Source organism: Lepisosteus oculatus, chromosome 1, assembly GCF_040954835.1.
Source record: "Lepisosteus oculatus isolate fLepOcu1 chromosome 1, fLepOcu1.hap2, whole genome shotgun sequence".
NCBI classification, from domain to species: domain Eukaryota; kingdom Metazoa; phylum Chordata; class Actinopteri; order Semionotiformes; family Lepisosteidae; genus Lepisosteus; species Lepisosteus oculatus.
This window is the reverse complement of record NC_090696.1, coordinates 59,943,257-59,965,550: the sequence shown is the minus strand read 5'-3', so window position 1 is coordinate 59,965,550 and position 22,294 is coordinate 59,943,257. Positions and strand designations below refer to the sequence as shown.

The following is a 22,294-nucleotide window of genomic DNA, read 5'->3' as shown; positions in this document are numbered from 1 at the left end:
TAATTATCGTCTTAAAACAACAAAAAGCCTTACTACAGCTCTTTCTTTCTTTAGAGAGAACTTGTTGGTCTTTTTTTTTGCAGCCCTCTGGGCACTAGCCTTAGCTGTAGTGGTGCCAGTCTATTGTTACCGACGCCTTCAGCCAAGCCCCTCAAGAAACAGTGAGATGTGTCTGTTGATGCGTCCTGCTCACCGATGGAGGACCAGGAGGGTCCCTGCCAGATGTCATTCAGCTGCCAGTACAGAGCGCCCATTGTGTGGCCCTTTCCCTCTCGGATCTCACTGCGGCTCCGGAGGTAGAATTCGGTCTGCATCTTCACACACTGCGCCTGCATCACCTGTGCACACACACAGAGGGAGGGGCTTACAGATAGCAGAGGAAGTAAGACATCGAAACACATCATCCAATAGTCTGCAGATCTGCCAGAGAACTCCAGTGGTTCAGTAGTTGTGGTTAGTTCTGTCTGAGAAATTTAACCATGGAAGCTACAGTGATTACAAAAACATTTTTTTTTACTTTCAATACAATTTGTATTTTGTGATTATGTCACTAATGAAACAGTAAGCAGGGGAGCACTACTTTTTTAACCCATCATGTTCTTGTTGGTCTCCTCTGAGTGCTCCAGTTTTCCTTTATCACTGTACAAAGACATAAAAGTAGCCTAATTGGCCTCTGGTAAAACTGGCCCTGATGTGAGTGTGTTTGTGTCTGTCTGCTCTGTGATGGACTGGCATCCCAACCAGGGTGCACCCTGCCTTGCGCCTGTTGCTTGCTGGGATAGGCTCTGGCTCTCCCAGAGCCCTGAATTGGAAGAAGTGGTTCTTCCAACTGAATGAATGATCAGTACAAATATAAGATATGTTTTAAGTTGGGTAAATTCATGCATTCAATCATTAGAACAATAACATACTTTGTACTGTACTCTGTAAGTTCAAGTGATCACGTATTGTTTCAAAATGTTGAGATACATTGATTTATGTAATCTTAGGTGTCAGTACATGACTCATACTGTAGCACTTTGAGGAACTAACAGAATGATGTCTGTCACCCACTGAATTCACCAAACTCTTTGTTTAATCATTTCTGATTTTTTGTTGCAGCTACTGAGTTCTTTTGAGTTCTTTTTTCAGCAGTAAAATGTATAATTAATTGGATATAGATCCCAACACTGACGTATCCAGCCTAAGATTGTCCTCTTTTCTTTCCCTCATGAGATCCTTGACTACATTAGCAGTATGATTTGGGTCACTGTTATGTTGTAGGGTGATGCAACTTGAAATAAGTATGAAAGATTTTTCTTTTACTTAAAATGATACCTATAATAACCATGGTTACCTTGAGGTAATGCATTACCAACTGTGGACTTTACAGAAATAAATAATCCAAAAATTGTAGTAATCCAAAAGTAAAATGCATTGTACTTATCATTCATATTAATCACATGATCACAAATACAAATCACTTGACTGAAAAACAAAAATAATAATTTTGACTTTCCGGTCCTAATACATTTTGATGGCACTATAGATAAAAAAACTGCAGTGTACAAGGCAAGCAATTAATTTGATTTAAGAGATAAGAATAAAGTCATACAGGGTAAACCGCATGTGATGTTTCTGAAGCTCTATGTTGTCAACAAAACAATACAGTTTATACAAGGCTCGATTAATAAATCTAGAGAACCTGTAATAAACTTGCACAATGTTGAATAATAATACAATGTAGTCTGTTATACTTTAAAATGAAAGATGAGCACAGAATTTAATAAAATTCTCAAAACCTCATATTTTCCTCATCAGAGTAGGGTATGTCCAATTTGCAAAAACAAAAATAATCTTTTCTACTTTAACTTCGCTGCTGTACTGCAGATAGCTCCTGAACAGCTAAAGAGACATACAAAGCACTGTCGACCAACAGCTTTCAGCATGTGCCAGCATCCCAGCAAATTCCTTGCAACTGCAAGGGTGACATACAGAGACTGTACTTAGCTCCCAAGCTGCCTATTCAATAGAGGAGATGAATTGACATCATTCAGCTCGGACTCCCCTCTCTCTACCACATGCAGAACCACTGATATTTCTGCTCTGTTCCCCCATTCCCCTCTCAGGAAACCACACTTTTCTGTTCAGGTGCATGAACAGGAACCTTACTAGACCTACTTTCATACAATACTAAAATGTTACTAGTCATATACTGTACATAAGTGGAACAGTCTGGGCAGAATGCTTTGGTTGGCAGGATGGTAGCAGTGCCTGTGCTGAGTCTGGATGCTACAACCCATCACCAAAAAGCCAAGAGTCCAGAGCTCTAACCACTACTCCACACTGTCATCATACTTGAATACCTTTAAGGACTCAACTGTTCTACTCAAGGATTTGGGTCCTTACAAGCACCTTTCACTGAACTCTGTTCTTTTTCCTGTCCATGTGCAGTGTACTGCAGTCATATGCCTGGCCATATAGTATGGAGCACAGTGGTTTTGTTTCATCATGTAACGTAAGGCACTAGGCTAAACTTAATACAGTAGTTGGCTAGACTAGTGGTTCCCAGCTATTTTGAGTGACACTCAGTCATATGTGTAATTCTAACAAACTTTCAAATGAATAAACTGCCCTGGGTAAACATTTGTGATTTAGTCCAGCTAAATTGTGAAAATTCCCTGAACAAATATAAATGAAAAACATAACAGTACATATGGATTAACAATCACATGGCTGGTACTGTTTCTCTGACTTCAAAGATGGGGTATCAGGGTGGAGCGATGACGATTTTGACTTGGATGAAGTGGTTAGAAAAATGGATGGATGTATGGATGGATATCTTAGAAGTAAAAACTCAGAAATTGGCCATCAACCAGAATAATGCATAAATTACTACCACTATTAGTTCTTCTGAATTAAATGTATATGTCTGTATGGAATAGTCACAAAGTGACTTTATAAAGTGAATTTCTAAAGAGTAAAATACAGAAAAATAAGCCAATACCCTTTTTCCTAGGCAAGCTATCTGTAAATGCTAAAAATGTTATCACTCCATAAGACCAAATCAAACCGCTCCGCACTAGAAATAATAGGCAAAATTAGCCAGCAAGGTGATTGGTTCTTGGGCTCCAATGCCTTGACAGTCACCTGCGTGAGAAACAACGTGTCTTTATAGTGCTGCAGGGGATCAGGTGATGCAGGCAGGGAGAAGTGGAGACTGGCCTGCTGTAACATCTCCTTGTTCCCCGAGAGGTGGTGCTGTCGGTGATCAGTGAAATTACTGGAGTAGCTCCAGTCCTCTGGTGCAGATATCTGGGGAGTTACAAAGAGTCACAGGAAGGAAAAGCAGGCTCACACAGAAATGAGCATGATGAATAACTGAGTAACGCATGGACACTGTATCTGCTCTTAAGAAGTCTTAGGTTAGTCTGGGAGTAACGGCAACTCAAGATGAAACCCTGGAGGACGGTAGAGCCTTTAGTATTTGATCCAATCAAGACCTTTTGGTTTTGATTGGATGAAAACATTATTCTCTTCAAGCCTAAAAACAGATTTAGAGATATTGTAGTTTATGATCAGGAAATTGGCTGACATTTTGTGGAATATCTCCTTATTCATGGCATATTATTAATGTGTCTAAACATCTTGCCCAGGCAGTATGACAAAGTGCACTGACTTAATCCAGCTTCCGATACACCAATGGCACTAAGGGCACAGGACTTTTGTCTTTATCATAATTGACAATCAACAGGTTAAATCATCTCATCACCTGCATGCAGTCAGCATTCTCGATAATGAAAATTCAAACACAATTATACCAAAAAAAATTAATGAAGATTTATAATTTGCTCACTTTTCAGAAACTTAAATGCATTTTTATAATTCAAACACTGTACATTAGATTCATTATTAGTTTTTTCTTTAATCATAAAGAACTCTTATTGCTACATCTTACTGCTGTATTCTAATAACTTCTCTAAGAAGAGCAATACAACATTTTTTCCCACTTAAAGACAAAATTATTATGGTGAAAAAAGGATGTGCTTGTAATTCTACTCATTTAGATAATTATAGGTGAGGAGTGTAGGACCTTATCCATTTATTTTAAATAATATTGTAAAAGCACTATTTAGGACTATAAACTGCACAGTTGACATGTTGAGAGGAGATCTTTACACCAATGAATTTCCTCCACACTAGGAATCAAGTCCTATGAAGGTTACCTTTAGCTGAGCACTTCTTTAGAATTAATTGAGTGATAACCAATTCCTCTACTGCCAAACATGTTAAATTAACACTGCTGACCGGAGTTTGGAGATTTTAAAAATGTTTACAAAACAAGGAAAGAGATGGCACAAGAAAAATAAAGATCATTTGAGTTGAATTACATGTCCCCCGAAAGAAAACAGCAATAGAGTTTCATAGGTCGGACAAAACATTATTAAAGAAAGCAGGTTTTACCTTCTGCAGTGTTGAAAACGATGGCCAGGACTGAAAGCCATATTCTGATGCAAACCTGGTCTTGGGGAACAGTTTCCAGTCCCAACAATCTTCCAGATAGCTGTAGAAATGGGTGTCTCCGTAATGGGGGTCATATGGGTTCTGTGCTATCCAGCCCTCCTGTACAGATTCATCGCCATTGGTGGGGCTGGAGGCGAGGAAAGGGCGACTTTTATCTTCCTAGAATTAAAAAAAATAAGCACAGTATTTTTTAGGATGGAATTTAGCAACACTATACCTGAGAAAGTCTCCAGCCTTGCTCCTGCAGAGTAAGCAATGTAATCACTAAATGAGTTCTGTGTGTTTTCAGATACTGTAGTCCGTACATTACAGAGACATTCCTGAAGTACAGAAAAAAGCAGTTATTGAAAAATGACTTTTTTTAAATGGAACTGCAGTCCCAGTTCCTCAGACTGGTTATTAAATCTCAGCAAATGAGGGAAGAACATACAAACTGCATGCAGACAGCACTCCAGGCCATGAATTGAACACAGGGTCCCAGTCTTGCAAGGCAGCAATGCTATCCACTTGGCTACCATGCCACCCTCATTGTGATCCATTCATATTTATTTTTACTGTAGCTCTTATTTTTTGTGTGTTGTCACACAATACAAACATATTTCAAGGTCCCCCTTAGAAACTAGTAACCTCAAAATGTAATAGTATTTGGCACTGTTTTAGGGGTTTGAACATTTTAATGTAACTTGAATTGCATTAATTCTAGGAACCGAAGCATTCTTTTATTGTCATTAACGCAAGGTGATATTAACTACTGGTCCTCAGTAGTACTGTATCTGAGTACACAGATCAATTATCTTCTTGACATTTGTACTAATCTTCTCACTAAATAACCTTGTTTTATCCTGTCGTAATTTAATGGATCTCTTCATATTAGGAGTTTTGTGGTACTGGTGTAGTACCTCCGTGTTGCTACACTTACAACTACACTCTGTTGGTTAAACAAAAGTGAAAGCAGTCATCACATGAGTAATTTCAATTAGAAGAAACCCCAATAGAAATAGGGGAATACTGCAATGTTGCAAGTACCTTGAGGTGTAATTTATTTTAAAAAAATAGTAGCATGAGAGCCTAATCACCTGATATAGATGTATAGCTATAAAAATATTAAAAATTTAAAAACATGTAGTATTGAATAACATATGCTGCATCTCAATGGCTCTTTAAGAAAATTCTGAATTCAGATGTTTCCATTAAGAACAATCAGTGAGTGTATTACCACTGTACAGAGAATCTGTTTTTATAAAGGCAAGAACGATCACATCAGTAACACAGTAGTTAAATCTGTTCTGTTTTGAAGTCTCTGGAAGATATCACCATTTAAAAAATGTGAAAAGAACTATGCTAAAAAATCCAGGAAATAAAAACCTAATGTGATGTTAAACATCTATGGTTGCCTTGTTCAGGGCCTAGACAACGGACGACAGTTTAAAAAGTGAAAGAGGAAATAAGACCTTTTCCATTTCATATGATATGGTACTTAGCAACTTTTAAAATGTCCAAACAGAATTTTGAAAACAGATATATATATAAGGGTTTTTTTCCCTCAGCTTCTCCAGAACTCCAGAATAAGTAGAAACAAAAAAATAAAAATGTAATGCATTTTTAACTGAGCTAGTGTCTATCAACAATGACCTGTTACAGAACATTTGTGTTTTCCGTACAGTTGTGTATAAGAGAGTATATCTACAGCTTCATAAACTTGTGTGAAATCTTTTTCTACCACTAGGTTACACCATTGAGACAGTCCATTAAGTACCTTAAACACTTGATAGCTTGTGCAGTGAATTTTCCTGGTAGATGCTGACACAGCTGATTCTATCTGTGATCACAGTCAATATCATCCTGCAATGGATTCTTGATTTTTATTTGTTTATTTTAAGAGTATACTCACAAAAAATGCAACTGAAAATACCATAATTAGAAACCAGAACAAAATTCCAAAAATAAAACATGGTCAGGAGTGCTGAATAAGGCTTCTGCAATAATAATGTCAGACAACAAACAACAAAAATGGCAACATTTTATATCCATGTTTCTGGCCACTCATATAAATTAATTATGCCACTAGTAGAAGCCCTAACATGTCCAGTGGAAATTCACTTAAATTCATAAGAAACGAGCATTGTGGCAACTGCCATTCCGCCAAACAACGGATTCACATTGTTACTCGATATGTTAAGAACAAATAAATATATGACTGAGATTCAGAAAGTGGAACCGCAACTTGAATCTGTTCGTAAGAACCTTATTGGGGATTCCGTGCTTTGGATGTTCCAGTGGTACTGAATTCATAAGCCAAAGGCACCTGTGTAGCACAATAAATATATCTTTTTGAAGTTCAAGTTCACATTTATTTGTCATTCCAGCCATATACAAGTATACAGTGGAATGAAATATCGTTCCTCCTGGTCCACGGTGCAAATACAGGCAGGACAGACAGGACACTGACATAGACATTATAGACAGGATACACACAGTGCAAAGTGCAGATAGTGCAAATTACAAGGCAAATACATAAAACAATATACACAACACACTGGGGGGATTTAAACCCTGTTTCTGGAATTGGAGTGGGTGCAGGTAGATTCCAGGGTGTTGAGGACCCTGACAGCCTGCGGGAAGAAGCTGTTACAGAGTCTGATGGAGCAAGCACGTACACTGTGATATCTTTTCCCAGATGGTAGGGATTTTGAGACGGATATTCTTTATATTGCAAGCTACATGAGTAAAATGTGACCAGGAGAGACCCCAGAAAGCTAAATTTGGTCAACTAAGCTCACAGAGTCTGAGCCTGATCCCTCTATTGTAACAATATAACTTCAAGGTGTGACACCGCAGAGATAGAGATAAACGATAAATCAGTCTTTGCCTGAGTTGATCTCAGATCTGCAATAAAATCATCACCTAGGTAGGCATTTCTTTTTTTTTTTTACCCATGCTGTAGCACATAATGGCTGCGGCTTTTTGGCAATGCTTGCTACAATACTACCTGGGCTCAATCCTGAGTGTAGACTGCCCTTCACCACATCACTAAAATAAAATTAAGTCTAAAATAAAAACTGTGAGACTGCCGAGTTCAAGGTTAAGAAGAGCTCAGGGTTATGTCTCTACTCCGTATACATTGTGCAATCATGTAACCAATGATACAGACCACATATGCTGACTTTCAGACACTGGAAAAGATCAACTTCTAATGGTGTACAGACAATGTCTGCCTATACATGACCTCAAAGTTGCCATGTGAAAGGGAATACAGTCTCCATGTTCTTCAGTTTAGGAATTTAGGAGGAAGCAGATCCAGCAACAATACAAAAAAACTTGCATATATACTATATATTATTGGGAAGGACGCTCGCTCTGCAAAAAGATAGCATTCCTGATGTGCACATTCTAAAAGCACATGTATGTATTGGCACACAGGAAGTAAATGACATCTTATGCAATGATAAACAACTAGATTAAAAACATCAGCACTTTACTGCAAGAGAAACTCACTCAATTATACTAACACAACTCAGGTACCAAGAAAAGACAATATCATAAAGACTTATTCTACAGGAGTAAAATTAAGTCAGAATGAGCCAAATGTTAAAGCCGTCCGTTAAATCAATGCAAAGTTACTTACATTTTGAACTATTTCCCTGATGTTGTTCACGTACAGTGTCACATAATCGTTGCGGTATATCTGCCTTTTCGAAAGTGGGACATTGAACCAGTCTGTAGCGATGGCGGCCTCATTCTCATTGTTTCCACTCCATATAATAATTGAAGGATGGGATTTCAATGTCCTTACCTAAGAAGTAAACAGAAGACAAGCTCTAGATCTTGTAGAATAGGGGTTGGCAATGTGCAGCATGCAAGGAGATTCAAACACAGAGTGAATTTGTTTGACACAATGACTATTCAGAAACCATAGTCAGAAAATCATCTGAATTTATAAAGATTTAATTCAAACAACTGAGCAGTGATAACATTTATCATGGAGTTAAACTTTATCAAAACAAAGGCACCTTGACAACTATTGAAGTACTCTTCTAGTATTTCCAAGCACTAAATGAAACCAGTTAATGCACCTTATGATTATACTCGGAAATCAATTCTGAAGTCTCTAAGTGAGTATGTGTCCCACAAAGACTGTGAAGGATACAGTCCTGTCTTGCGCACAGTGGTTTGGGGATAAACTCCATGTTGTTATGACCCTTACCGGTAAATAAGTTGCTTTATTATAATGGATGAGTGGACAAACACTGAAAATTTCAGAACACGGCACAAAAACTCACATAAACAAAACACCACAAGACATGAACAGTGTGCTGCATTTTACACAGACTGTCACTGCTGTGCATTTAAAATATAATTATTTTTCTCTAAAAAGTTTTAACCATGATATTAACATATAATCAACATTTTTGTGCCTGTCAAATTTAACTTGGAAATGATGAACAGATTGTCCCTCAAGATTTTATTTGAATAAAACCAGCACATCTCAATCACATAGAAAACTTTGATAGTTTTCCACTAAGTAAATCCTCAGCTGCTTAATAAACAGTTACTCCATGAACATTACTAAAGGCCAGTAATCACAAACTACAACTAACATTGCTAACAGGAACTTACATCAATAACAACCCACTAATGAGTTAAGCCCTGTATATTTTTTTTCTGACAGTTCAAAACATTTATATTCCTTTCTGTAATTATGACAAAAATAACGAATTTGAAAATAAAAAATGATGTTATTCATAATTGAATAATTTAAAAAAAGACCAATGATCAAAGGTATAGCTGCTAATGAATAAATGCTTGTTTATATTGTACGATATCCCCCCACTCACCAGCTGGTACACTTACTTGTCCCCTCTACCCCAGCATGACTTACAATATACACATAAAAATAACATGAGAACAATTACCAAAAAGGTCTATCTTGTCTAACTGTAAGCACATTTTTTTATTCCAAGAACACCATCAAGCAGATTTCCAAAAGGCCCAGGGGAATCCGTTTTCACGGTGCAATTTTACAGTAGCCTGGCTGACACACCCCTTGTCATTTGTGTAATACTGCCTCCTGTTTTCGATTCTGTATTTAGTGGCGCTTAGCTTCAATTTTGGTCCTCTGGTCCCTGTTTCAATGATCAGTTTCAGAGACGGACTTTATCAGTATGTCTTGGGATTCTGAAGGCGTGTTCTTTCCTCAATTTGCTTCAGATTATATCATTCTGGATAGGGATTAGCAGTTGTTGTAACTGTTCCTTTTTGGGCTTGTCCCAGAAAATACCTTTTTACATGCTTTTTTTTATGTGCTAACTTCAGGCATTGAACTGATGAATACTCCCTATATGGCCAACCACTTTGTAAACCTCTTTTCTCACTTCATCATAATTTTGTCTGATGCAAGAGGAATCTAAACTCCTTTTAATTAGATGTTTCTTCCAGGTGAATGCCACCATTTTTACATTAATAATTTATTCATATAACCTATATGTAACACTGCTATTGCATTAGACTTCACTGTAATGCAAAGGTGTTGAAATCCCTATGTCCTGCTTACTGTACAATATTTGTGGGGTTCCCACTATGTCCTCAAAATGTTTTTTTGAGGACCACCCAATTTCCCTGATACCATCTGAAAATAATAATAAAATGTTTTTATAATAAGGCCACAATCTTGAGCATTAAGATTAACTGGAAGACACAATGGGTTTAAACTTTGAAGTGCTACTGTATCTGAAAATCTGCACATCATGTCTTGTGCTCTTTTACTATCCAAACTGGAACTGCAGTATCTTCAAAGGTTAACGGGTTGATTAGAAATGATAATACCTTGCTAAGCCTCATTAACAACAATATTAGAAACTCAAGAAGGGTTACAAACTAGTGATCATTTAGCCAATCTAGCCCAGTTGGGAGTTGGTAGTTAATTATCCATTTCTTGAAAGAAGCTGGGGTACCAGCTTAAACTTTGAGGAAAGAAGTGGTATTCTCATAGTTCCTTCAGAAAAAAAAAGGTCAAAAACATTTTATGGAACGGTTGCTTAAAAAACGTGTTTTGAAAATGAGATGAAAATGAAGTCTGGTATTAGTAATCTAGCAATGATTGGACTGGAGTTAAAACTCTGTATATCTAAAGCAGCTGTCACTTAAGAAGTCCATGACTCATCTTACACTGTTACATAACTCTCGAGTCCCCCACAGTGTTAGAAGGAAAAAGCCCTGCCGATGAAAACAAGGTGCCGCGTGCTTCTGTTGGCAATGAGCAATCGCACATTGAAGGATGAGCTCCAAAAATGGATTCTAATTGTAGTATCAAGAAGACAAAAAATCTACTTCTACTTCAAACAAGAGAGGCTTCAGCTTCCCTACAGCGCCGAGGAAAATAAAGCACTGTGAGCCAAATATAGCTTGCAGAACATGACAGTGATGATTACAAAAAACAGATACTAGGAAAGGTCATGACTGAAACATGGGAGAACGAAAAAAGTAAATCGACTCATACTGCAATAACAAATGAACAAGGTAGAACAAAGTCTTCATTCACAGCAAGAACCATTTTATTATGACACGGCTGTCCGGCTGCCCTTTTTGTTGAAAGTCAGACTGTTCAGTTAATTGCTTTGTAGACACAGACAGCTGTAGAACTTCAATCTCTTAGTTTTAGAAGACAATAATAAGCCAGTATTATATATTTATAAAGGGAAATCCCTTTTATAAAAAAATATTGTAGTAATCCATGTTTGTTTTTATTGTGTAATATATTATTTCCTGTTCAGTGCTATAGAACTTTTTCACCACAGCATTTTGACATTTATATATTTGCTTAGTTACTTATTTGCTTTACAAAAGTACTGAAGCAGCACTGACACTGGTAGTCCTGGGTTACCTTCCTACGTTATCTACTCCTATTCACTTTGAGAAGACTTTTCTATTTCTGTTTTCCTGGAATAGTCAAGATTAATAACTACAAGAAACAAAACCAGAAATTTGCAAAGAACTGACAGGGAGATCATTCATCAAGAAGGCATCTTGCCCTTGGTTTAAAGTCATCTTCTGAACCTGTTCATTGTTTGATGTACGATCCAAATAAATTATAAAACACACATGGAAAGAACAGGTGTGTTTTGAATACAATTAGATCTTAGGTCACTGTTCTCTAACATGGTGGCATACAGAGGTACCAGACTCAACTTATGTTGTGCATCCTTGATTAACTCTAAACTATCTAGCTGAGCGCTGCTGGGATTCAAGCTTCACAAGCAGCCAATCATTGATAAAAACACATATGAAAACATAATGCAGCATCAATAAAACATTGCAAAACGTTTTCATTCTCTCTGGGTTTTTGCAGTGATAGAACTAATTTGTTAATTCCTTAATAAGCAAACAGTTTAATATGGATTCCAGTCTGTTGCACAGAGTAATATTTACTTTAATGTTTTTTGTCAGTTATTAAAATATGGAGGAAATTTTACTCTTGGTGTAACACCAAGGTAGCAGGTATTTTTTAGCTGAATTCCTAAAGGAAAGTAAGTCACTCGGCTCTCCTCCCCACTGATAGCTGGTGTGTAGTGAGCATTCTGGCGCACTATGGCTGCCGTCGCATCATCCAGGTGGATGCTGCAGATTGGTGGTGTTGGAGGGGAGTCCCCATTACCTGTAAAGCGCTTTGAGTGGAGTGTCCAGAAAAGCGCTATATAAGTGTAAGCAATTATTATCATTATTAAGTGAGGGGATAACATTCTGCATAATATCTGCAAACATTTATATACATGCATTTACTTTATTTTTAATTTCCAGATTCCAAATTATTTTAAAAGCTGACCTTAGTGGTATAATTGCAAAGAAATACATATAGTAAGCACCACAGGTAGGCAACACAATTTTCATAATGTGAATTCAAAAAAGATATTAATGAAAAAACAAGTCAGGCCAAATACCTTTTAAGACCCATTGTTCTTTATGGAGTTAATGGCTTTGTTACAGGAAAAAAGTTGAACTGTTCAAGAGAACAAATTGATCAGAACCTAACACAGGATGAAAGCCTGACCTACTCAAAAAACTATTTAAAAATAAACTTCACAGGGGAAGGTAAATTAATTAAAGTATTTGGGAAAGACAAAAGAACAAGTGAAGTACTGTATAAGCAAGATCTATGATAAGAAATCTATCTCTTGAGCGTCCTTCTTTTTTTCCCCATCAAAACAAATCCAGCAGGTGAATATTGCAACCAAGTTCAATGTCTCAGCTCAGATGTCTCTGGTTGGCCTTTCCAGTTCAAGCTCAGAAAAGATTACAATTTAGCAGCGGCACAATAAAAGCTTACTCTGCCTTTCCTTTCCCAGATTGCTGAAAGTGTTGTTTCCATCTTATCTTTCCCTAAGGACTTCTATCCCTGAAACAAACACCCCCACACAGAGAAACTCTTTATTATTTACTCCCCTTATTGTTTTCTGTCAACCCTGGGTACCACTTACTTGATGAATAACTTCTTCTCTCACCGTGGTAATAAAGCTTGATTCAGTGGGGTATAGTGCGCAAGCAAACATGAAGTCTTGCCAGATCTGAAACACAAAAACAGTGCTGACATTTACATGTTTAAATAGCAGGTCTTCAAACCCACTGCTCTAAAGCTCATGTTACAGATGCAGCCATTCAAAGTGCGCGGTACAAACCCATACCGCGGGCAACTCATTATGTCATACCGTGTCATACCACACACTACTAAAAAAAATGGAAAAATCCAGGTACACAACACAGGTAGTAAAAAAAAGCAACTAACACTTTTAGTTTTTCTAATAAGAGTATTAATATGAAGAAGAATAAATAATGTAATATAAAACAGCTGACCCTGGGCAGGGTATAGCTGATGATAGAACAGGTGAACACCTCTAAACTTCAGATGAAAGAACTTATGGCCATGTAGCTCAATGTGCAGAGTTTGCCTAGATGTAAAACAGAAAGAAAAGTGCAGAAATGTCAAGAAAGGACTTGCATTCATTACCATGATTCCTAGCTCGTCACAAATGTCGTAAAACTCTTCTTGCTCGTAGATTCCTCCACCCCAGACGCGCAGTGTGTTCATATTGGCATCAGCAGCAGATTGCAGGAGGCGTCTGAGGCTGATATTTTAGGGGTTCGAAAGAGGGACTCAGAAATTGAAGCCAATAAACAATATCAAAAGAGCATAAAAAACTGTATAGACTAAACTGTATATACTAGATCTTCAGTAGTGTATTGCTACCGAATAATGTCTATTGATTTACAAGCCTTTCAGTCTACTGGTCTTACATGGAAACTATTTTGGGACCAAGTAATAGGGTTTACAGAATAGTGTTTACTCGTTTTATCATTTCAGTTTTTTTTTACATTTTACGGTGAATTTGATCATTTTCTTTATTATATTTGTTGCTGAATTTGTCCATCATGTGCATTGAACTTTAGCTCACCTATGCAGAATACAACCTGAAGAGTCAACTCAGTTGAGAATGTAATTCTTTAACACTTTAACTCTCCTCTCTGAAGCACTGATAACACAGCTCCCAGGTTACAGACAGGTGTTAATACACAGAACATCCACTTTTATAGGACTACTCCAGTTTGGTACCCGGGCAGTGAAAAACGATGACATTCAGCAAATTTCTGCACAACTTCATTAATAAAGACTAGGGATTAGACCACATTAAATACTGCTTTACCACAAACAGGATTAACAGTCTTAGACCTGTGACACCTGCATCTTTACCTCTGAAGGGCAATGAAGGACAAGTGGCTTTAAATCAACACAAAGTCAAACACAGAAGTGATAAAACAGCAAACAATAGAAGCATAAAAACATTAGAAACACGTGGTCTAGGCCCACATGCATACAGAGATAACCTTGACCTAGACTGAAAGAAAACATGGATTCTGTCCTCTCTTAAAAAGAACGAGTGTGGTGACAACCAGATCAAATTGAAACTGAATCGAGTGGAACAGCTCACACGTCGGGAGTGACCCTGTCCTGAAAAGCATCAGCGGGAATCCAGTTGGAGCCCTTGAGGAACACAGGCCGCCCGTTGATCTTGAAATAAAAGCTCAGGCCAGGGGATCCGGCAACTGGCTCCTGCACCAGCTCCACAGTGCGAAAAGACACCTGTTGGAAGAAATAGTTTGGGCTGGTAACATCACACCACATCACATTGCACAGATAAAGCAATGTACTATAGTAACTCTGTACAGTGTGTACATGACCACACATTTCATAGGCATTTCTATATGCAATGAAGCGTAATGCAGTTCTGAAACATCGTCGTACTTTGGATCATGCCTTCAGTATGTTCTCTCCACTGCAAACATCATCACATATTTGGTTCACAAGAGCATTGCTGTCATCTCTAAAAGTTACTGGAGGGAAGAATGAAAGAGCAGAAAGGAGGTTGTTAACTGAAGCAGCATATTTGTTCTTGGCACTAATGCACTCTAATGCACTGTTTGAATGCTTTTAAAATTAACACTGACAGATTTTTAACAAGGTGCATAAAAGGCAAATATTTCAGGGGCTTCAAATCCAGCACCCAAAGAGTCACTGTGTTTGGTACCTCTCCTTTAATGCCATTGAACCATTTATCAGCTAAAAGGGATGCTAACAGTTACCAAATGTCTTTAAAGTTTTGTTACAGCTTTAGGCGACTGAGAAGTGTCTCTTAGATTTTAGAGGAAGTTTGTGACACTTGGAAGAGTAAACACTTCTAACTTCAAAGCAGAGAGGATGTTTGCTGAGGATTGGAGAGGGGGGGTTCCTTGAGCAGAAACAATTGGAAAGTTTACCTTAGTATACCTAGGAAGGTTTATGGGTTAATGATTGTCAAGGAGCAGTACAGACACACACAATATAAGATCACATTAAGAGCACAGACAAAAGAAAAGGAAGAAACAAGAAGCAGGATTGAAGTTTGCACCAGGCAAGAGCCCCTACTTCATGATCATCCAAATCAAATCTGACTGGAGAAAAGTACTCTGTGTTCTTAGGGAACTTGGGTTGCCTTGGTAAACTGTCCTTGGACAGTTAGAAATGTCTTTCCTGCTTAGGGTGCATTTTTTATGGCTAGGGATATAGGCTCACATTTATTTTGTGGCATCAGGGGTGCAGAGAGAGATTTAACTGCAGGTTGCATTGTATTTAGTTAGAAGGCAGCTCATCTCTTATGTGGCCTCCATGGGCATATTAAGAGTTTAATGTTTACTTGCAGTCTGGGGTTTACTGGATGACCAGAATGTTATGCCTCTAAAAACCCTTGTTTGTAAATAATGTTCATAAAGTAACTTGTGTGTTGTTTGTTGTGTGTAGTGTAGTTTGTGTTTTATCATTGTAATAAATATTTGTTTAACCAAGTGTGCCTGGGTTGTTACTCCTCTCGACAAAGCTGTGCCAGAGAACAAAGAATTCACATGCTTCTAATTACACCAGCTGCTCGGGTATATTGCTAGGAAGCACTTACAAGTTGGGGGTTATGAATAATTATTTCACTTATTGACTAAACCACTTGGTCAAATCCTGATTTTCACCATTTTCGTAACCCCCCATTTGTAACAGTTTATTAAATAAAACATGCACTCAAGTCAATGTAGAGCTAACTATGTTTTCTTTTCAGCTCTAAAAAGAGCAAAAGTCTTTTTTTAAGTAAGAGAATTTGTGGGCATAGTGAATGCCAGAAAATGGACACTCCTGATTTAGAGCAATGGGAATGTCAATTAATCCAGAAAAGTTCACCTCAATAAGTGGCCTGAATTAAAGTTTGAATTTTAAGAAAATGTATCATGGTATAGAATTAGGCCATAAATGTACTGTGGACAGCTAATCAGCACTGTGAGGAGATGCGACTGCATGATAGGAAAACTGTCAACTGAAGATAGGTGTGTGTTGCTTTTTTGCAGGCACTCCAAACAGAGAGATTTAAAATTGATGTAAAACCACTTAACTCGCAGCTGAAATGATGTCATCTTTGTTTTAATAGTAAGATTTGCCTCAGGCCCTTCTGGACAGTTTTTAAGAGACGTGCTTACTGTGAATTAGAGCTGACACTACAAAACAAGAAGTTGTAATTTCAAGGGTAATCATGGGAGATTAACAGACAGCCTAGAGTTGCATTTCAACCATCAAAACTACTGAGGCATCGGGGCATTTCATTGGTTCTCTATGAACACTTTTTTGTTTTAATCTCTTTCCCCCTTAACTAGGCCTCCACAAAATTCCTGATTCACTGCTGACACATTCTGACTCACAGTGGAGCTCAGAAAAGCTTTAGTTTTTGGAGCTTTCATTAAGTAACACCACCCAGAACCTGAACTGTAAGAATTATTAAAAGATAAAGTATTGGTTGGCAGAATTTCAGACCAAACAGAACAGTTAAGACAATGACATTCCCCAACAATGTCAGAGTGAGGAACCAATGAAACCTGAAGGAAGTCTGTCGGGTTATGTATAAGATAAGATGAGATCGTTTTATTAACCATTTACAATTTCTTGCATTAGGAATTTGTTTTTTTCGCATACACCAGCTTGATCTCAATGAGACACACAGACAGGGAGAGAAGCTTGGGGTCAGAGCATAGGGTCAGCCATTTATACGATGCCCCTGGAGCTGGGGCCTTACGGAGAAGGATTCCTCTGCCAGCTGCAGAATTTGAACTGGCAACCTTCCAGCCACAGGCGCAGATCCTTAGCCACAGTGCCACCCCTCTGCCCCAATAACACAGCTAGCGGTGTGCTGTGAAACATTTGTTCATATTATGCTTATACACATTTTGATCCATGCTTCTATTTTAAGCAATGCTATTGGCTTGGCTAATTCAGTACATGATAGTTCATCTTAAGATAAAGTTTAGATGGCAAGCTGACTACTAAAATACAGAAATATTATCAACTTCAGTGTTCATGGCTGTGGATCAATAGTGCATCATTACATGCAATTTGAATTAAGGAAAAATCCCAAACTGTTGTCTTGCAATGAAGTTCCTAATAGGGTTCTTTCCATTTTAAGCTATACAGTATGTGCCTGTTTAAAACAAGCCAAAGGAAAACATTCAGAACATAGATATTGGCATCGCCCCATCATACAGAACCTTAAGTGCTGTTTATAGATTCCCTCTTTCATTATTGGGCACTCAGTACAGTAATACAGACTTAACACAGTATCAGCAATGTGACCATACAGACTATACATAATTTATTAAACTATGCCTGTGATTCTGTAAAATAAGTTCATAATGACTGGCAAATTCATCTTGATTTAGATGTGGGATCTGTGGACTATGATGTATCAACAAACAAAATAAGACCTACTACAATAAAAAAAGAACTGGCTGTTTCTTTATACTTGGATAATCTTTAACATTTTACTTGGAAAGGTAGTAACACAAGCAATTTTTAGGAATTTTTGGATTTGCAAGTATGAAAGTATTTCATTGAATAGCGAAACCCTGTACAGCCACTGTTTTTTGTTACAGGATGACTGTCTCCATTTCTGTCACGTGTAACAATGCTTAGTATACACATGCAGAGAACTGTAAATATTAACTATGCCATTTCTTTATTTATAAGCACTGCACATGAAAAATTCAGGGCATGAACCAGTATTTTTCTTCAACACTTCTAGCCCGCAGCAGGAGAAAACTGGCACTTTTCATCTAGCTTATCTAAAGGCACAGAAGCAATTCTTCTGTGATTACATTAGTGTCATCCTGTGACAGGCCCCTATTACAAACATACTCTACCACATGATCTTCAGCTACCGCTTTTTTTAACTCTAAAGTGCATCACAATATCAGAGATTCAGATCACACAATTTTGGCCCGTTGCAACACCCCATGGTTATTAATTGACAACAACAATATATTAGCAATGGTGATAATTTCTTGTAGTTTTTGTACTTTAGTCTATCCAACTCTTATCAAGCTGTTTGAATAATTCTGCCCTGATATTTTTCCATTATATTAATACTAAAATAAAGTATGTATCTATATATGTATAAATGCATGCTTTTGTCTCTTAAACTGAAGAAAGGACATGCTTTCTATGCCTATTTCCCATTTTGAATTATAGCTTCAGGTGAATATACATTCTCATCTTTTTAGAAGTGTCTTGCCTGGGATTACATCATCCTGTACTGGCATGTCAAAACACAAGTCTTGATACATTAAGTTCATTACGTCTTTTTTTTTTTGCTTTTTAGTAAAAGCTTCAATAGTACTGGGGCTGGTTCCAGCACTACCATGAGGTTGAATGCACATGTAGTTAAGAGATATGACTGTAAACCAAACAAGGAAACATGATCTGTTGAAAACATGATGCATCACACATTCCTTTACTGAGTAACTGCTCAGTCTCCTGTCTAAATAATGAATAATAAAAGGTTAACCTCTGCCTATGTAATTGAAAGATCTGTAAATTAGGACAGTTTTGTTTTATTTTTTTGTAAACAGAAAAATGAAGTAAAACATCAATTATGAATCACCAAAGAACAGTAGATCTCCGCTATGCTACTAAAACCACAAACATACAGTATGAACCACTCTTTGTAGAATATATTACGTTCAACAAGTTATTTTCAGATGTTTCCATCTATATCAAGGAATGCATGAAAACAATGTAAGGATTATGGCTCTGGGGCACTATAGATATGTTCATTCTGTAAAGCTATTATAGGAAAAGGCTCAACTTTATTTTACTCAATTTAAAAATTGTAATTTTATAAATTGTAATTTGAATGAGAGATTTTAAAATGAGAGGATATGAAAATCTGTTTAGTACTGTGGTTTTGAATGCAGAAATTTACATCTGCGTAGGCCTATGAAGTAACATTCTTGTTTTGCCCACTTGTTTGCTATCAAGGTATTCTATAAATAATCACAACATACTTCCAATCTGACTACTAGTTAATGATAAAGAACTGATATTTCCCTGGCATGCTGCAGTTTCAGTTATTTCAGTCTTTAAAAGCAACCCAGAATAACTCAGGTTTCTGTTTTGATCATCTCCTGGACTGTCAAGAGGGATGTGCACAGATTGTCAACAAATATACATTTTTATCACTAAAAGCCTTTAATGTTTTGTAAGTTTCTTGTACAGAGGTGCTATTAGAAGCAGTCTACCATACATCCTGGATGAACGTATTCTCTGAGGGATTGTATTAATTTTTAGATGGAAAAAATAGCTCTGCAGAAAATTAATTTCGAAATTGCAAACATGCTTAAAAAATCTGTCCAGAATCTAACCTGTTAGCTTCTTCCCACTTAGATCCCAAATTTTACCTCTTTCTATTTGAAATATTTTTTGCAAATACAGTACAATCACATCCTTTCATTACATTTCTGCTTTCAGTTTCCAATGCCCTTCATAGCTCTTGCACCTTTGTGCTTGCAGGACCTGTCAGCACAGTGTATCTTTGCCATAATTTCAGATCAGAGAATGCTGAACTCCTGGTGGTTTTCTCAAGTAGGCTAAAGTGCAGAAGAGCAAGAAGTTTTAGTTTTTAGGTATGTTGCCTCTGGGTCTCCATCCCAAACTATATTAGGAATGCTGACATATTTGGATCGGTTTCAGTATCATCTATATTTATCTTATTTTTGAGCTGGGTTCATTGACGAGTTTATGGTCCTTGTGCCCTTGTTATGTGTACGGTCATTGTTTTTACTGTGAAACACCACAGGGTGTCTTGCATAAAGAGTAAGTACAGCACTTGTCCTTAGTGACCTCATTGCTTTATTCTTGTTATAGTTTATCTCATCTATAAAATCCTACTTTATAGAAGTGAACATACTAACCATAGTTTGAGCTTCAAGGGTGTGTCCTCCGGCTGTTTTCACCATAACACCAAGCTTGTACCTGGACTGGTTCCCCTGTCCATTAGGCCACCAGGGCTCCACAGGCATACTCTTAAAAACAAGCAAGAAAACAGAGAGCTATTAGGCATAGGACAGAGACATCTATTTGACAAAGATATTACCCCAGTTTCTTGCTGGCATGGGAGAGAAAGAAGAAAGGTCAGCCGACTCAAATCACAATATCCACCACCACAGCACATACACAGAAGGTGGGAATTACCTTTGTTTTAATTATCAAGTGAATGAAAATACTTTGAATATAAGAACCTAAGAAACTACGGGCATTTTTTAGAAATAATACTTTATTAAAAAAGGGCTTGTGTTGTGAAGGAATGCAGTACACTGACTGTAATGATATTCTAGCACAAGCAGGGAATTGTGGCAACAGATTAGTTGAAAGACTCTCACATCCATTCATCTTCGAACTGCTGCACCCAATTCAGGGTTGTGGGGGAGCCAGAGTCTATCCCAGCAAGCAATGGGTGCAAGGTGGGATACACCCTGGATGGGACACCATCAAACTATCTCACTCCACGGCCAATTTTCCCAGAAGCCAATTAACCTTCCAGGTTAAATTGTTTTTTGAACTGTGGGGAAGCAAACAGGGGAAACCCATGTGAACACAGGAGAAACATACAAACTCCACACAGACAGCTTTCCAGGTCCAGTATTAAACCCAGGGCTTCAGCGCTGAGAGGCAGTAATGCTAACCCACTGTGCCACTGTGGTCGCCATACTCTCAGATGTTTACATTTAAAAAAGTAAAAAATGTCTCATTTTTCAATGAATGATCACTGACTCAGAACTTTGACCCTGAAGAAGTGGAACACATAAAAACCCCAGCATGCCTTTCAATGCGTTTACCCACCCTTCTGATCAAAAGTATAATTACTAAGATATAAAAAAAAGTATCAACAGTACAATATACTATTAGAATATACTAGTTTCTGTTCATCTGTGAAATCTTTTTTTGTTAATGTGAAGATTTTGGACTAGTTACAAGGGATAATCTAATTATTAGGAATTATTTACTTAAATCTGAGAACTACTTTGATTCCATGGATACACAGCACATTACTTAATATAAATGTATACCACCCCACATTAAACCTACGTACAGTAAATGCAATAGTTACAAAAAAAGAAGGGCCTTCACAGGTTTCCATTACAACTGAGCTCTCAGAATTTAACTGAAGCCTTAATGGATTTTTCAGCAGCTACAGCTGTTTAAAAGCAAAGCTTCATTAAAAAGGCCCAATTAGGTAAGTTTTTCACTCATTTAACTGACTAACTGAGAGCTGTGGTGCTTCCAAAATTAGAACACATGATTGCTCTAGGACCAGAAAAGCAAATAATTCATTTATTCTAAATGTATGTTTTAATGTTTTAATAAATAGTGGTGGTCAGGGATATTTTTCAGAAAAAAGAAGGGGTCTAAACACATCATGATTATTGGGAGCGAGAACATTCTCCAGCCACTACTGTGAATTTTCACCTTGTTGATGGGAAGAAGAAATGTGCTTCTGCTTAGTCCAGGTTGAAGAGTGGCTTCAAAAGTCTTTTGCGTCTCTAATTGAGGAATGAGGAGAGTCACATGACCAACAGCCATTTCAGCCACATCAAAGAAAAGCTCCACTTCAACACTCCACTGATTGATACTGGGGTCTGCAAATGAACCAGGAAATAAAGCATAACACTTACTTTCCCATAGTGAGTAAATCAAATGTAATTGGAAAAAAATAAATACTACAGCAGGATCCAAACCAAATGCAATTAATTAAAAAGCTTCATTCTTTTGATGTAATCTGCACTTGTCAAAGTAATCAGACCCATGCAAAGTTTTCACTTTTCAAAAACTGTAGTTATGGCAGCTTGAAGAAGTAAGTAATGTCTGATATATGCACAAACTACTCCTCACGTTCACAGCAAAAAC

General features: G+C 37.4%; 1 protein-coding gene across 1 annotated transcript in view; it reads right to left on the bottom strand.

Moving 5' to 3' along the window:
• The window catches only part of manba (mannosidase, beta A, lysosomal), a 43,686-nt gene that overhangs the window by 6,016 nt on the left and 15,376 nt on the right, over window positions 1-22,294 (bottom strand). Inside the window, exons 6-14 of the mRNA XM_006629849.3 lie at window positions 21,857-22,026; window positions 20,302-20,412; window positions 14,481-14,632; window positions 13,502-13,619; window positions 12,975-13,061; window positions 8,129-8,296; window positions 4,444-4,662; window positions 3,130-3,294; window positions 194-338 (exon numbers count right to left, since the gene is read on the bottom strand). Coding sequence (XP_006629912.3) covers window positions 194-338; window positions 3,130-3,294; window positions 4,444-4,662; window positions 8,129-8,296; window positions 12,975-13,061; window positions 13,502-13,619; window positions 14,481-14,632; window positions 20,302-20,412; window positions 21,857-22,026 — 1,335 coding nt within the window. The remainder of the gene's footprint in view (window positions 1-193; window positions 339-3,129; window positions 3,295-4,443; window positions 4,663-8,128; window positions 8,297-12,974; window positions 13,062-13,501; window positions 13,620-14,480; window positions 14,633-20,301; window positions 20,413-21,856; window positions 22,027-22,294) is intronic.